Source organism: Nicotiana tomentosiformis, chromosome 4 (genome assembly GCF_000390325.3).
Source record: "Nicotiana tomentosiformis chromosome 4, ASM39032v3, whole genome shotgun sequence".
In the NCBI taxonomy this organism is placed as follows: domain Eukaryota; kingdom Viridiplantae; phylum Streptophyta; class Magnoliopsida; order Solanales; family Solanaceae; genus Nicotiana; species Nicotiana tomentosiformis.
Window position 1 is genome coordinate 114,388,776 of NC_090815.1, and position 15,795 is coordinate 114,404,570.

The 15,795-nt window shown below is 40.0% G+C and overlaps 1 protein-coding gene and 1 non-coding gene across 2 annotated transcripts; one reads left to right on the forward strand and one right to left on the reverse strand.

Moving 5' to 3' along the window:
* Positions 1-11,027: 11,027 nt before the first annotated feature.
* On the reverse strand, positions 11,028-11,134 carry LOC117275611 (small nucleolar RNA R71). Its single transcript, XR_004505803.1, has one exon. It is a non-coding gene; the product is annotated as a small nucleolar RNA R71 (small nucleolar RNA).
* Positions 11,135-11,791: 657 nt separating this feature from the next.
* LOC138910386 (uncharacterized) lies at positions 11,792-14,695 on the forward strand. The gene is made up of 5 exons (XM_070201623.1): positions 11,792-13,037; positions 13,184-13,766; positions 13,833-13,946; positions 14,171-14,201; positions 14,561-14,695. Exons 1-5 carry the CDS (start codon positions 11,792-11,794, stop codon positions 14,693-14,695), a joined length of 2,109 nt encoding a protein of 702 aa, XP_070057724.1.
* Positions 14,696-15,795: the final 1,100 nt, after the last annotated feature.

The following is a 15,795-nucleotide window of genomic DNA, read 5'->3' on the forward strand; positions in this document are numbered from 1 at the left end:
CCCGATACGATCATACACCCAAGTCCAAATTCATCATACGAACCTATTGGATCCGTCAAATCCCGATTCCGAGGTCGTTTACTAAAAATGTTGACTGAAGTCAGACTCGCCCTTTTTAAAGCCAATTAAGGAACCAAGTGCTCCGATTTCAACCCGAACACTTCCAAATCCCGAACCAACCATCCCCGCAAGTCCTAAGTTAGTAAACGCACATACAGGGAGTCTTATTTAGGGGAACAGGGTTCTAACAGCCAAAACAACCGGTTGGGTCGTTACATTCTCTCCCACTTAAATATACGTTCGTCCTCGAACATGCTAAGAACTGCTCCGGAGTTTGCTGAAATTATTGTTTAACACCTTGAGTACCTATCTGTGCTACCACAACTCAGCTGAGCACATTAGCCCGAGTAAATCTGAAGATCCTCCCCTTTATTTAGGCGAATAAGACTTAGAGCCAAATTCCAACATCCGAAATTTTCTATTAGGCCTGCTTCTAACATACGAACACCATTTCAATCACCACACGATGTACAAATACATGATTGTATACTCTCACTGAATTCACACCATGCACCGCATTATTCACATGACCATAATAACATCCTCTGACAACGATAGACAAAATTCCACGAATCCGATGCCCACAACACACTTCATGACACATATAAGTCTTGTCCCAACTCTTGCAATACTGCCACGACGGAAAAGATGTGTAGAAATTCATAACCAACTACATAGTCAACAAATCATTTAGTCCCTCCTCATGACAGGAACCATTACCTCATTATGAACCAAATAACGATATTTTCTCTTTAATATGCCTCGTATAAATCTGATCGCATTGATCCCAGGTCCAAAAATCTCGCCTCACCCAATACAAGTCATTCCGGTAATAAGCCACAACAATCACTATGAAAAGTCTCATATGATGCCACCATGTGCCAAATAGCCACAAACTCGAATGTGATACATAAGGAATAATAAACTCTGGAAAGAACTACTCAACCCATGTAGCAATTTAAATGACCAAAAAGGTGTTATGAACCTTCCTCAGAACATGAGAAATAAGACACGCAAGAATAGATATTGGGAACTGTACTCAACATCATACTGTTGCGGCGTGCACCCCCAATCCACAAATGATACCGTTGCGGCGTGCAACACAATCTAAACAACATACCCGTGGCAGCGTGCCACCCGATCCACACATGACACTAAATAGGGAAGTACCCATCAAGCCAAAACGCCTATACCTACGAAATACCCAATTGTCAACCATAAGGATGCTAAGTGCACAATACCATTAGATAGCGCCATACGCTACAAAACTCAAGCATGACTAAGGTGCAATAAATGACATGCATCTTGAGAGCCATCCTGCTCATATAACACCGCAAACTATACGAGAGCTCAATACGAGTGCAAATAATCAAACCGCCTCACAACCCACATGGCACAATAGAGACCACACAGAAAGGCCAACAACAGAAATAACATCCAAGGCCCGAAGACTTCTCCGAAAACAGCGTTATGCTGAAATGAACATATCCAGCCTGATATAGAGCCCACATTCATATTTAGATCCATCCACGGACCTTAAGCCGATTTCTGATCGTACAGCACTAGGCTAATAACTTTTCAAGGATCCACAATAACAATATTTCCCATGACACACAAGAACAACCGTCAAATCCGAAACAAACTTTCACATTCCAAAACCAAATAAACCAGGCGCCCTTCAGGCATAAATTCTCACATTAGTGATAGTACCATAATCTCTATACTTGGTTTTAAATCTGTTAATCAATCGAGTGACTACATGTCACGCTTATACAATCTGCTCGTGGTGTACACTCCCACGACCTTCCGCACCAGGTAACAAAGTTTGCACATCCAGACCACCAGTCATACAGTGTTGTAAAGCGAATCGAAAGTCCGTAAATCAGTACACAAAGCTTATTACACATGACACCGATATTAGTGACGCTAAAGACAATACCAACTCACTCTAAACATCTGAATCCTTCCCTGCTCATCTGAGCTCGTGACATCCCTGCCAACACTGGATTGCAACCTTGATCCTCAACTTTCAAATTTCATGCCGCTCACCGCACCTATCTCACCAATGCACGAAAACTCAAGAATTTCATCATAACTCCTAAATCACTAATAGGATACACACTTCATCATATAGAAACCTTTCACTTTACTCGTTTCGGAAGAACCATAGCAATACATGACTGATTTCCCATAATCACAAAAAAATGCAAACCTCAAGTCGTGATCTAAGCTCCCATAATTCTTCCGGGATCCATTTACATGAACAAGCCATTCGAATCAAATACCTCTTAAGTTAACCAAGTGGTGGTGGCGCTCCTGCCCAAGTGTACAACCACAAACTACATGTATAACTTAACATGCTGAAGGAACTGATCATTGCCACCATCATGCCAATTCAACCATTTCTAACCGATCCGACTGCTTCTAATTTTACCCTAGACTTTTCTTAGAAATAATAATAGCTCCATTTAAATTATATCGAACTCAATCCGCACTCGCCCTGGGTGACTCCATTTCACGAGCCCACATTGCCTCAAAACCCACGAACTAACTCATACCCTTATTGTGCGCACATTCGCATCTTCAACTGGTCCCATTGTGATAATTCCTCTATGAATCCGAAGTCACTTTCTTCCATTCCTCCAATGCTACACTACAACGCAAAGATAACGTAGAACACTCCAAGCGTCTTTCATAATCTGCCGCAAAAGCTAGATGCTTAACCATACTACGGACTCAAAATCCTTAGGCACCACACTTAAATTTTTGAATCCACTAAGACCGTTGTTGAGAGTCACCCACTCTGACTTATCCCCAAATATAATCAAACTCCAAAGACCTGCTAGCACATGAACACCCTCTCAAAGAAGCACCCTGCTGGATCACTTTCTTTGCACATTACCTCCACACGAAGCATAAACCCTGAGCCTTCAAAGCCTGAACATGAATCGATAAAGCCAATTACAGCACACATTCTTCAAATCCTTTGCTCAATTTACCACTGATGTTCTTTTTCCTTAGTCGCAATAACCTACAACATGCCGATAACCAGAAACCTCACAAGTACATAACCATACAATCCAATCGTAGACGGTGGGGCTCTCCCACTTAGCTCGAAGCTACAATTTCATAACCCTAGAACCTGCCAAGATTCCTTCTTCTTCGTTAACATGACCTCGCACAATTGACCCGCTGAATTCCTCCAAATCTTCTTGTTAACCATTTCATGAACGCTCTGGATCCCTAGCCATATTCACATGTTCGACCTCATACCGGGTAGCTAGTAGAATTCTTCGCAGAAGCTTCGTCAACACCATGCAACCGTTAACCTGCTCACCAGAAATAACCCACATGTGGAAATTCCATGCCGACATCTTCCAACAATGCTGCACCAAGTACAATTTCTATGAAGTCCTTAAACCAATCTGAGCCCGTGCTCATTCACCAGCTATACAAGTTCTTTCACTCCTTATTGACATTACAAAAATTACGACAGTACTTCCCAACCCGAAGTCATGTTGCATTCCTCTTCATATTAAGCAAACTCATTTCTGTCGCATCCAATCTCCCCCTAGTATAACAGTCAACATTCCAAATTAAGTTCGTAGACCTAGTCACTGTCCACCATGAATCCCAAATCACTCTAAACGTTTCTCAAGGAGTATAGTGATTCTACCACATAACCCATATGATACTCTGTCACTCTCCCACTTTGGTTAAACCTTCTCCTTTAAGCAACTACTAGACTCCTGTTTTCTTACACTTGGCCTTCTAGAAGTTTAACCACCGCAAGACACCTCTCACATGTCCTTCCTTATTCCTCGCTACCCAGTTGTTTTCTTAAATAGAAATTCATCTCTGTAGCACCTGAACCAATAGATCGCCGCCAACTCTAAATCTCCCCGAAGATCATCGTCCTTGTGCTATCAACATTAGGATCACCAATTTGATCCTAATCCACAGCACACTGCGACCCCTAACAGCCGCTTCCCCGGCACCATTCACAATACTCTGCCCCAAAGGCGAATTGAAGAGGACCATAACAACGGCGAACTTAACACATTCATCAAGGACGACGTCACCACATCAGAGATGAAAAATTCCACCATGCTCGAAAATACCAAGTGTCGTTACCCTCATCGACCTAAACCTAAGAATTCGTAGTCCGTTTGCCTTTTCTTCGCCGGAAATAAAATACTGAATCTTTGAATCATGCACTGAGTAAAACATCCTTTCAAGTCATTCACTGCCTTGACGCATAGACAAGCATCCTACCATTGCACAACACTGTGCGATAGCAACACACGAATCATCATAACAATCAATTCCCAATCTGGAAATCTTAGGTAATACTGATACTGAGCTGAAACGATAGAACGACATTCCACAAGGCGACGACAATAGTCCAATCAAATACACAGGGAGAAACATCCTGCACCACATCTGTAGTACCATTAAAATTCCGCAATTCTTAATTGATAACAAGAGCTTCACGTCGCATAAGATTGAATAGGAAAGAAACACAAACATAAGCCTCAAAGGAATCAAATCGCATGACGAGGGATCAAGAAAAGAAAATGCTCCTGATAGCCCTGTAGCCTCTCGAAGATAAGTACAGACGTTTCCGTACCAATCCGCAAGACTTTTCTAGACTTGCTCATGACTCGTGAGACCTACGTGAACCTAGGGCTCTGATACCATGTTGTCACGATCCAAAATCCATTAAGGTCGTGATGGCGCCGGACACCACTGTTAGGCAAGCCAATAATAAATACAAAATTGGGTTCTCATTTTTTTATTACTTTTAAAATTATATTTTTCTTTAATATACATAGTAAATAATGGGGATTTACAGAGTAAATAATAATACTTTTAACAAATTCAATACAGAAAAATCCGAAATCCTCCCAAAACGCGGTGTCACAAGTGCATGAGCATTTACTAGGGAGTTGAAATAAAATACAACATCTGTCCGGAATACAAATTATACAGGAAAAATATAAATAACTCTGAAGGAAACTCTGTTGGCTGCGGATCATATTTTAGAATGCAGCTCACCTAAGTCCCCGCATTTTAACCACACCTATGCGCCCACAAGACCGCTAGACATATATGTACCTGCACAATAAAAATGTGCAGCAAGTGTAGAGTGAGTACGAAAATAACGTGTACCCAGTAAGTATCAAGCCTAATCTCGAAGAAGTAGTAACGAGAGGTCGACTTTGACACTCACTAAGGGTCAATAATATTATAATAGAATATTTTTAATTGACAACATTTATAGGAATAATAGTAATTTTCTTAACAAGCAGAGATAATTAATTCTTTCAATTTCAATAATTTTCAATTTATCAATTAGCTTCACAAGCTGCAATAAAATATCAAAGTATCATGTAATTATTATTATTAAGCACGATTTCTATTGAGGTCGTATGGCCCGGTCCAGAGTGTCGTGTACACTGCTGAGGGACGTGCGGCGCGATCCATAGATGCATCTATACTCCCGAGGTATTCGGCCCTCTCCACAAGAAAGGAGAACATTTTCTTATGAACCTCCGGAATGAGAGGTTATTAATATTAACACGTAGGATATTCAATCTTTATTAATAATCCAATAATTTACACAAAAATTCGAGTATATGAAGTTTTGATCATTTACTATTTCCTCAAATAATTTATAATATAATTCCAGTAATTTAAGCAATTAAAAGAGGCAATTATCACAAGTAATTCATGATTTGAGTCCTAAACTCTCGTCACTTCGTGCGTACGTAGCACCCATAATTAGCAACAATTATTAATTTAAATCACTTATGGGATAAATTCTCTCTTACAAGGTTAGACAAGAGACTTACCTTGTCTCAAAGCCCACTTCCCGATCAAAACGTCGCGAAAAATCTCAATTCAGTGCCGAAAAATCCGAAACTAACCAAAAGTTATATAAAATAATTAATACATGCTCAATAATTCAAAATTAGACTATTGAATAAATTACCCTATCCAAAATGGTAAAATTCCTAAAATTCACCCTGGGCCCAAGTGCCCGGATTCCGGAAACATTCAGAGGAAATCGTTACCCATAACCTCAAGAACTCAAATATGCCATTTCTATCCAATTCCATAGCCATTTTCGTGGTTAAAATCCAAAAATATCAATTTCCAAATTTTTCTTCAAAACCCCAAATTTCTACAAATTTCCATGAATTTTCACGCCTATATTCGTATATAAACCAAGTATTTAACTTGCAATAGGTAGAAATCACTTACCTTGACATAGATGATGAAGATGGAGCTCCAAAATCGCTCCTAGGTCGGCTGCCATGAAGGAAATGAGATGAAATGAGCCAAACTCATTTTTGCAAACTTATACACTGCCTAGGTGACCCTTCTTCGTGTTCGCGATGAACAAAATTCTCAAAAGCCATTTTCAAACTCTTCTCAGACAGCCTCTAGTATAATGGTCATAATATTTTGTACAAAACTCAAAATCACAAATAGTTTAACTTTATGGATACTAGATATCAAGGGCTATAACTTTCATATGTTGATCATCTTCCAATTCATTGTAGATTGAGAGATATAAGCTTCCAAAGTCAACCTTATGCAGTAGAGATTTAAAAACTCTTTCCGGACAATCTGTAGTATATCCACCATAACTTTTAGTACAAAACTCCAAATGACAAATGGTTTATCTTTCGGATTACTAGACACCAAGGTATACAACTTTTATTTTTGGATCATCTCCAGATTCGTTATAGATTGAGAGATATAAGCTTCCGAAGTCAGACAATGGACATCAGAAATTCCTTCTTCGCGAACGCGAAGAACAACACCAGAACCAGTAACCAACAATATCAAAACACCCAAACTTGGTCTGGAATCACCCTAAGGCCCCCGGGACCCCGTCCAGTCGTACCAACCAGTCCCAATACATAACACGAACCTACTCGAGGACTCAAATCACATCGAACAACATCAAAACCACGAATCACACCCCAATTCAAGATTTATGAACTTTATGTCATGACCCAATTTTACATATAGGTCGTGATGACGCCCAATACTACAGCTAGGCAAGCCAACTAGTAATTTAAACACATATTCAATCCTTTTTTAAAACAATTAACCGAATAATTAAACTATTCCTACTTGCAATAATCAAGATAATGTGAAAAGATCTGGTAAATTTAAAATAACCAAGAAAGTAATTAAATCCGAAACATTCTACTAGTGTGTGTGCCAAGACCTGGTGTCACAAGTGTTTAAGCATCTAGTAGATTATACAAAAATTCTAAATACTGTCTGAAATAAAATAGAGAGAATAAAAAAAATTCAGGAAGATGAACTGGTTGCTGCAGAATGGAAACTCACCACTAAGACTCTGGATATCGTCCAACTATAGCACATGTATCAGGTCCTGCACAAAACGTGTAGCAAGTGTAGCATGGGTACGTAAACAACGTATACCCAGTAAGTATCAAGCCTAATCTCGACGAAGTAGAGACGAGATGGCCGACTTTGATACTCACTAAGGGTTAATAATAATAATAGAAGTAAAACTAGAATAACTAAATCAACATGATTTACAGAGTTAGCAATAATTTTATTTAACCAGCAGAAATAATTAAATTCCTTCAAATGCAACAATTTCCAATCTATTAATTAAATTCCCAAACTGCAATTAAAATAAAATGTATCGTATAATTATTATTATCAGGCACGATTTCTGCCGAGGTCATACGGCCCAATCCAGAGTATCATGTACACAGTCGAGGGACGTGCGGCACGATCCATAGATGCATCTATACTGCCGAGGCATTCGGCCCGCTCCAAAAGAAAGGAGGATAATTTTTTATGTACCTCCGGAAGGAGAGTATATTTATTATAGATTAATTCGAGAGGATGAATAATTTATTTTAACAAATAAATTAATTTAAGCACAAAATTAAGTATATAAGATTTTCATCTTTTACTATCTTTCCCTAACAATTCACAATATATATCAATTAAGTTAATTAAATAAAGGATGCAATTTACACACATAGTTCATGCTTTGAATCCTAAACTATCTGGACTTTAGCATAGATAGTAGCTACGTACGGACTCTCATCACCTCATGCGCATGTAGTCCCCACAATTAATAACAATTATCAATTAAATCACCTATGGGGTAAATTTCCCCTCACAAGATTAGAGAAGAGGCTTACCTTGTCTCAAAATCTACTTTCCGATAAAAATGTCGCGTAAAAACCTCAATTCGATGCCAAAAAATCCGAAACTATCCAAAAGTTATATAAAATAATTAATACATGTTCAATAATTCGAAATTCACCTATTAAATAAATTACCCTATCCAAAATGATAAAATTTTTAAAATTCACACCCGGCCCACATGCCCGAATTCCAAAAAAATTCGGATGAAAACGTTACCCATAATCTCAAGAACTCATATATATATAAAACGTTACCCATAATCTCAAGAACTCAAATATATAATTTCTATCCAATTCCATAACCATTTTCGTGGTTAAAATCTCATTTTTATACAAATCTAGGTTTTTCATCTAAACCCTTGATTTCTAAGATTTACCGGTGATAATCTACCCATAATCTATGTATTTAACTCAAGGTGTGTAGAATTAACTTATCTCTAAGTTGTTAGTTGAAATTCCCTCTCAAAAAACTCTGAAATCGCCCAAACATGAAAAAACAACGGACAAAATGGACTGAGCTTCTTCCGTTTTAAGGTTCTGTCCAAGCAGGTTTTTCGCAGCTGCGAAGGAGTGACCGCACCTGCGGCTTCTCACCTGCGGAAGTTCCTCGTAGGTGCGAGTTTCACTCGCCTGGACCAGCTTCGCATCTGCGCGTTCGTAGGTGCGCCCAAATTTCCGCACCTGCGGTGGCAGAGCTGCTCCGCCTCTTCGCACCTGCGGCTGCCTGATAGTAGGCTATAACTATGTAGTTTAGCTACTATTTGCAATCTAACATAGCTGCACTTTATTGATATTTGAATGTTAAATGATAACAAATTGCTCTAATTAAGAACTTTATGCTTTGCAGGAGCAATTCCGGGCTATGAGGACATTAAAGAGTGTTTTGGAGCTAATATGGAGTATTGAAGGCCAATTGGAGCTTAGTGCGCTTAAAAAGAAGAATAAAAACAATGCTGCAGAAAATCCTTCAGGTGCGCGGTCTATGCGCGGCCGCGCACTAGGCCGCGCATGTCAGGCAAAAACTGGCCAAAATTCGCGGTCGATGCGCGGTTGATGCATGGCCGTGCACGTGCTTCCGAGAAAAATCGTCCAAGGCTAATTTTGTAATTTGAGAGGCTACTAACCTTGGACTATTTGAAGCCCAGCTCGCCTAAAAAGAGGGTATCTCTATTTTTTAGAAGAACTTTGGAGGCAAGAACACAAAAGGAGCAAGACAGAGAATTCTCTTACTAGTTTTTCATCTTCTTCTTCTTAATTCCATTGTTGGTTATGACTTTTTATATTGTAATCGTGCATAGTAGTATGAGTAGCTAAACCCGTCATCTAGGGTTGATGGAACTAATTGTTGGATGAAGTCTTCATTACGTTTTGATATAATTGAGCCGTTTTTACTCTATAATTGTTCAACTATGTGTTTCTTGTGATTAATTGAAAGGGCCCTTGATTAATCGTGTCTAGTTGTCTAGTGTTGCTTGAGAAAGAACACTTGATTAGATTGTTGTTGAACAACGCCACTTTTCAGTAAGTTAAGAGATTAATTACTTGAATTTAAAAGCGGGATTAGAGATAGCGAAGCTTTGGTGTGATATTTATGAGTTGTACAAATTGTCAACTTGAGTAGTTCGAGAGAATGCTTCTAGTAAATTATCATAATTAATCGAGAGATAAGTCTGATAAGCAAGATCATCTTTATAGAGTGTTATGACGCGATTATAGATAACGTGTCAGGAATTATTCCGACAATTGGGGAAATCAATAGCCCTAGATTCTTTTACCCTTGAATTCAACTTCATTCTTGCTTATTGATAGCTTTTATTGTCATTTTCCTTAGTTAAATAATTTTTATTAATTATCAAATAAAATCTTGAACTCTAAAAATTGTCTGAGCTTATCATTAGCGATACTAAAAGTTGTAGCAAATAGGTTAGTTCCCTGTGGGATTCGACTCCGGACTCTTGAACTGGATTATTTTTGCAGTGACCGCTTAGTCCTTTTTATAAGGCATAGTTGGGTGTGATCAAATTTTGGCGCCGTTGCCGGGGAGCTAACAATGTTATTTATTACAACTTGGAAGAATTGCTAGGATTTTCAGTTTAGATCAATTTTCTGTGGTGTTAAAAATATTTCCATTGAAATTCTCACTTTTGAACTCTTCTGTGATTCAGGTGCATGCCTAGAATCTCCTTGAGAACTGGTGAACTTTTTGAAGGACTCTTAGATACCGAGAAAGCATTCAGGGTATTGAATCGGGCTAACAAGAAGGGCAAACAGCTAAAACAAGACGAACAATTCGAAATTGAAATGGACGACGTCGAGTACGTCAACGAGAACAGTAGGAATGATCGAGTTGACCCAAACATCGGAGTGGTAGCACCTCTTGTGCCGGAAGCTGCTCTATATGATTGGGCACAACCAACTACTGATAACCTGGCCACTGCAATTGCAGTCCCTCCGATACAAGCGGAGACGTTTCAGATTACCAACAACATGCTACACTTGCTATAGAATAAAGGGCTATTCTCTAGTTCGTACATTAAAGACCCACAACAACATCTGAAGAACTTTCTATCAATTTGTGTCAATCAAAGACAACCGAATGTGACTCCTAAAGCAATCAGATTATTACTGTTCCTATTCTCAGTGACTGGGGAGGCTCAAACTTGGCTGAATTCACTCCCAATAAACTCCATTGCTACTTGGGAGGAACTAGTCAAGCAGTTCTTAAACAAGTTCTATCCACACAACAAAACTGCGAGGCAAATTGATGAGATATCGCAATTTAGGCAGAAACTGACTGAAACTTTGCAGAAAACCTGGGAGAGGTTTAAGGGTATGCTAGTGAAGTGTCCACACCATGGCATTCCAGATCATATGCTAGGACAGATATTCTATATGGCTTTGGCTGACGGTCTGAAGGTCAATGTAGATGCTTCAGCTGGAGGTGCATTCTTGAGCAAAACATTCACAGAGTGCAAGATTCTTCTTGACAAGATGGCTGGATGATGAGAAATACAACACTCACTCCAATAGTACATTCTGTTGCTCTTGACCCAAACAATACAAATGCAAAAACCATAGCCACTCTCATGACCCAGATGAGCTTATTGATAAAGAAAATTGATGAGATGGGTACGAAACAGGTGCACATTGTTGATACTACAAATGGAGGCCTATGCACTCCCTGCATAAATCAGTCATATGTTTGCTCGTGGAGTGGAGAGAATGATAACCAGGGCTTCAGAGAAGACATGAATTACGCCAATAATTTTGGGGGTCATAGGCAAGGTGGACAGCAATGGGGACCTCAAAATCAGTAGTACTGACCAACCCAACAACAATACAATACCATTCCAGGGGGAGCACGACCACAAGGCCAAGTCGTGCCTTATCAAAGGCAGCATGGCTACAATCAGCAGCACCAACAATAGTTGGCTTACCAACCGCCTCATCAACAGCAGGATAGTAGTATGATAGAAATCAAGGGCATGCTGCAATAACTCATTGGGACAAATGGAAAGATGCAAGAAAAGTTGGCCTCACATGATTCGGCTATTAAAGGCATTGAAACTCAATTAGGCCAGTTATCTATGGCCTTGAACAATCGCCCACAAGGAACGTTGCCTGCAGACACAAACATCAATCCAAAGGAGCAGAACCCAAATCAACTAATGGCAGTGAGTCTCAGGAATAGAAGGGATTTAGATAGAGAGCAAGAAGTTGCTCAATATAGGAGAGACGCAGTGCTAATTACTCCAGTGACATTAGAGACCGACGAGTCAACAGAGCTCACAGAAGTTGTAATTGAACATGCACAAGTGGACAAAGGCAAGGAGAAGGAATTTGAACAACTCACAGAACAGGTGGTGGAAAAGGCTCCTAATAAAGAAAAGACACCAAGCAGTGGGCAGAAGCTAACTCCTGCACCATTCCCTCAAAGGTTGGCAAAGCAAAAGAAAGATGATCAATATAGGAAATTCATGGAAAAGCTTAAACAAATTCAATTGAATATTCCGCTGATGGACGCTTTGAGGGAAATGCCAGGTTATGCAAAAATGATGAAGGATCTGATGTCTCGAAAATCTGACTTCCAGGACCTGTCTACTGTAACTCTAACTCAAACTTGCAGCATGGTAGTGACAAGACCTATGGCTCAAAAATTGTCTGATCCCGGTAGTTTCACTATCCCATGCACAATTGGAAGTTATGCTTTTGCTAAAGTATTGTGCGACTTAGGAGCCAGTATCAACTTGATGCCTTTGGCAATCTACATAACATTAGGCATTGGTAGAGCTATACCGACCTCAATGTTGTTGCAACTAGCTGATCGCACAGTCAAAAGGCCGACAAGAATTCTGGATGATGTGCTCGTCCAAGTGGGGAAGTTTTTATTTCCAGCTGATTTCGTTATTCTTGATTTTCAAGTTGACGAAGAAATACCAATAATTTTGGGGAGGCCGTTCTTAGCTACTAGGAGAGCATTGATCGACTGTGAGACTGGAGAGTTAAAAATGAGGTTTAATAATGAGAAAATAATATTGAATGTTCAACAATCTATGAGGAGGCCCAGCAGATTTGCAAATTTTTCACTAGTGGAGGCGGTGGATGTAATACTACAAGAGGAGGATGAGACCCTTAATGTCAGAGATCTATTAGAAGCTTTCTTGATGAATTTGGAAGATGTGGATGGTGTAAGTTGGCAGAGTGGGTCATTGCTCTCGAAGGTCAAGGGTTCTGGAAACGGGAACCCCAGTTCTAGCCATTACAGTTAGAAGAAAGGGCAACACCGCCTGCGAAGCCATCAATAGCGGAGCCACCACAATTGGACCTAAAATCGCTTCCAGCTCACCTCAGGTACGCTTTCTTAAGGCCTAACTCTAATTAACCTATTATTATCTCATCCGGTTTGTTAGCTTTGCAGGTAGAACAACTCCTTCAGGTGTTACAGGAATGTAAGACTGCTATTAGTTGGACCATGGCAGATATAAAAGGTATCAGCCCGACCTTTTGTATGCACAAGATTCTCTTGGAAGAGGGGCACAAACCATCCAGAGAACATCAAAGAAGGCTGAACCCGAACATGAAAGAAGTGGTGAAGAAAGAAGTGATCAAGTGGTTATATGCGGGTATCATCTTCCCCATCTTTGACAGTAACTGGGCCAGCCCAGTTCAGTGTGTGCCAAAGAAGGGTGGAATGATAGTCGTGCAAAATGAGAATAATGAGTTGATCTCGATTCGTACAGTCACGGGTTGGCGAATTTTCATGGATTATAGAAAACTGCACACAGCCACCCAGAAAGACCATTTCCCCTTGCCATTCATTGACCAAATGTTGGATAGGTTGTCTGGGCGGTCTCACTTCTACTTTTTGGATGGATATTCGGGATACAATCAGATCTCAATAGCCCTTGAACATAGAGAGAAAACATCCTTTACTTGTATGTATGGCATATTTGCCTTTCGGAGAATGCAATGCACCGGCTACATATCAGAGGTGTATGTTAGCCATTTTCACTTATATGGTTGAAGATATTATGGAAGTCTTTATGGATGATTTCTCAGTGGTGGGGGATTCATTCGAAGACTGTCTTCACAATTTAAGGAGAGTGCTAAAAAGGTGTGTGGAGACAAATTTAGTGCTGAACTGGGGGAAGTGCCATTTTATGGTATAAGAAGGTATAGTGTTAGGGCATCGAGTGTCCAGTAAAGGTTGAGGTCGACCATGCTAAGTTTGACGTGATTGAGAAGTTGCCACCGCACACTTCGGTCAAGGCAGTGAGAAGTTTCCTTGGGCACACCAGGTTCTATAGGCGATTTATAAAAGATTTCTCTAAAGTTGATAACCCCTTATGTAAACTCCTTGAAAAGGATCATCCCTTTCTGTTCTCTGATGATTGCAGGTTAGCATTTGAGGAGCTGGAGAAGAGACTGGTAAATTCACCAATCATCGTTGCATCCAACTATGTGCAGCCGTTCGAGCTCATATGTGACGCAAGTGACTATGCTATAGGAGCAGTCCTGGGGTAGCAAAAGGACAAGATAGTGCACCTAATTTACTATGCAAGCAGAACGCTAAGCGGTGGATAACTTAATTATACCGCGACTGAGAAAGAGATGTTGGCTGTGGTGTTTGCATTCGACAAATTTATGTCTTATTTGATTGGTTGAAAAGTGATTGTTTATACTGACCATGCAACACTTAGGTACTTGATAGCAAAGAAGGAGTCAAAGCCACGCTTGATCTGTTGGGTTCTATTGCTACAGGAATTTGATTTGGAGATCTGCGATAGGAAAGGACAGATAACCAAGTGGCAGACCATCTTTCAAGGTTGGAGGGAGCTGAAAAGAAAGTAGAGGTTGAAGATATAACTGAGACATTCCCGGATGAACAATTACTAGCAGTGGCAATGGAGGAGATTCCATGACATGCTGATATTACTAATTATTTGGCAAGCGGTATTGTACTTTCGCGATTGTCGGTCTTATTACTGGGATGAACCTTTACTTTTTAAAATATGTGTAGATAACATGATCCGGAGGTGTATCCCCGAGAAAGATCAATCTTCTATTTTGCAGCCTTGGCATGCTTCACAATATGGTGGGCACTTTGGAGGAATTCGGACATCGGCGAAAGTGTTGGAGTCGGGTTTGTATTGGACGACTTTATTTAAGGATGCACATGCTTGGGTGAAAAGTTGTGATGAGTGCCAAAGGACATGCAACAAATCTTGCCGTCACGAGATGCCGATGACTACAATTCAAGAGGTGGAAGTATTTGACATGTGGGGGATTTATTTTATGGGACCATTTGTCAGCCCGTATGGTAACAAGTACATATTGGTAGTAGTTGACTATGTATCCAAATGGGTTGAAGCTGTGGCCCTTTCAACAAATGATGCCAAAGGAGTGATAAGTTTTCTAAAGAAAAATATTTTTACACATTTTGGCACTCAGAGAGCTATAATCAGTGATGGTGGAACCCATTTTTGCAATAGAGGGTTTGCAAGGCTGTTAGAAAAGTATGGAGTTCGCCATAAGATTGCCACACCTTACCATCCACAAACGAGCGGGCAAGTGGAAGTGCCCAACAGGGAAATCAAAAGTATCCTGACCAAAATGGTGAATGGGAATGATTGGGAAAAGAAGTTGGATGATGCATTATGGGCGTACCGCACAACATTTAAAACTCCAATTGATATGTCTCTATAAAAGTTAGTGTTTGGAAAAGCATGCCATCTTCCGGTGGAGCTTGAGCATAGAGCCTTATGGGCACTGTGGCAGTTGAACTTGGATATGGAAGCCGCAGGCACAAGTAGAGTCACAGAGCTACATGAACTCGAGGAATTCTGGTTCCATGCATTCGAGAACGCAAGATTGTACAAAGAAAGGATGAAGATGATGCATGATAAGCACATTCTAGATCGAAACTTCAAACCCAGAGATCTAGTGTTGTTATACAACTCGAGATTAAGATTGTTTCTGGGTAAGCTAAAATCTAGATGGTTAGGACCATTTAGAGTTATGC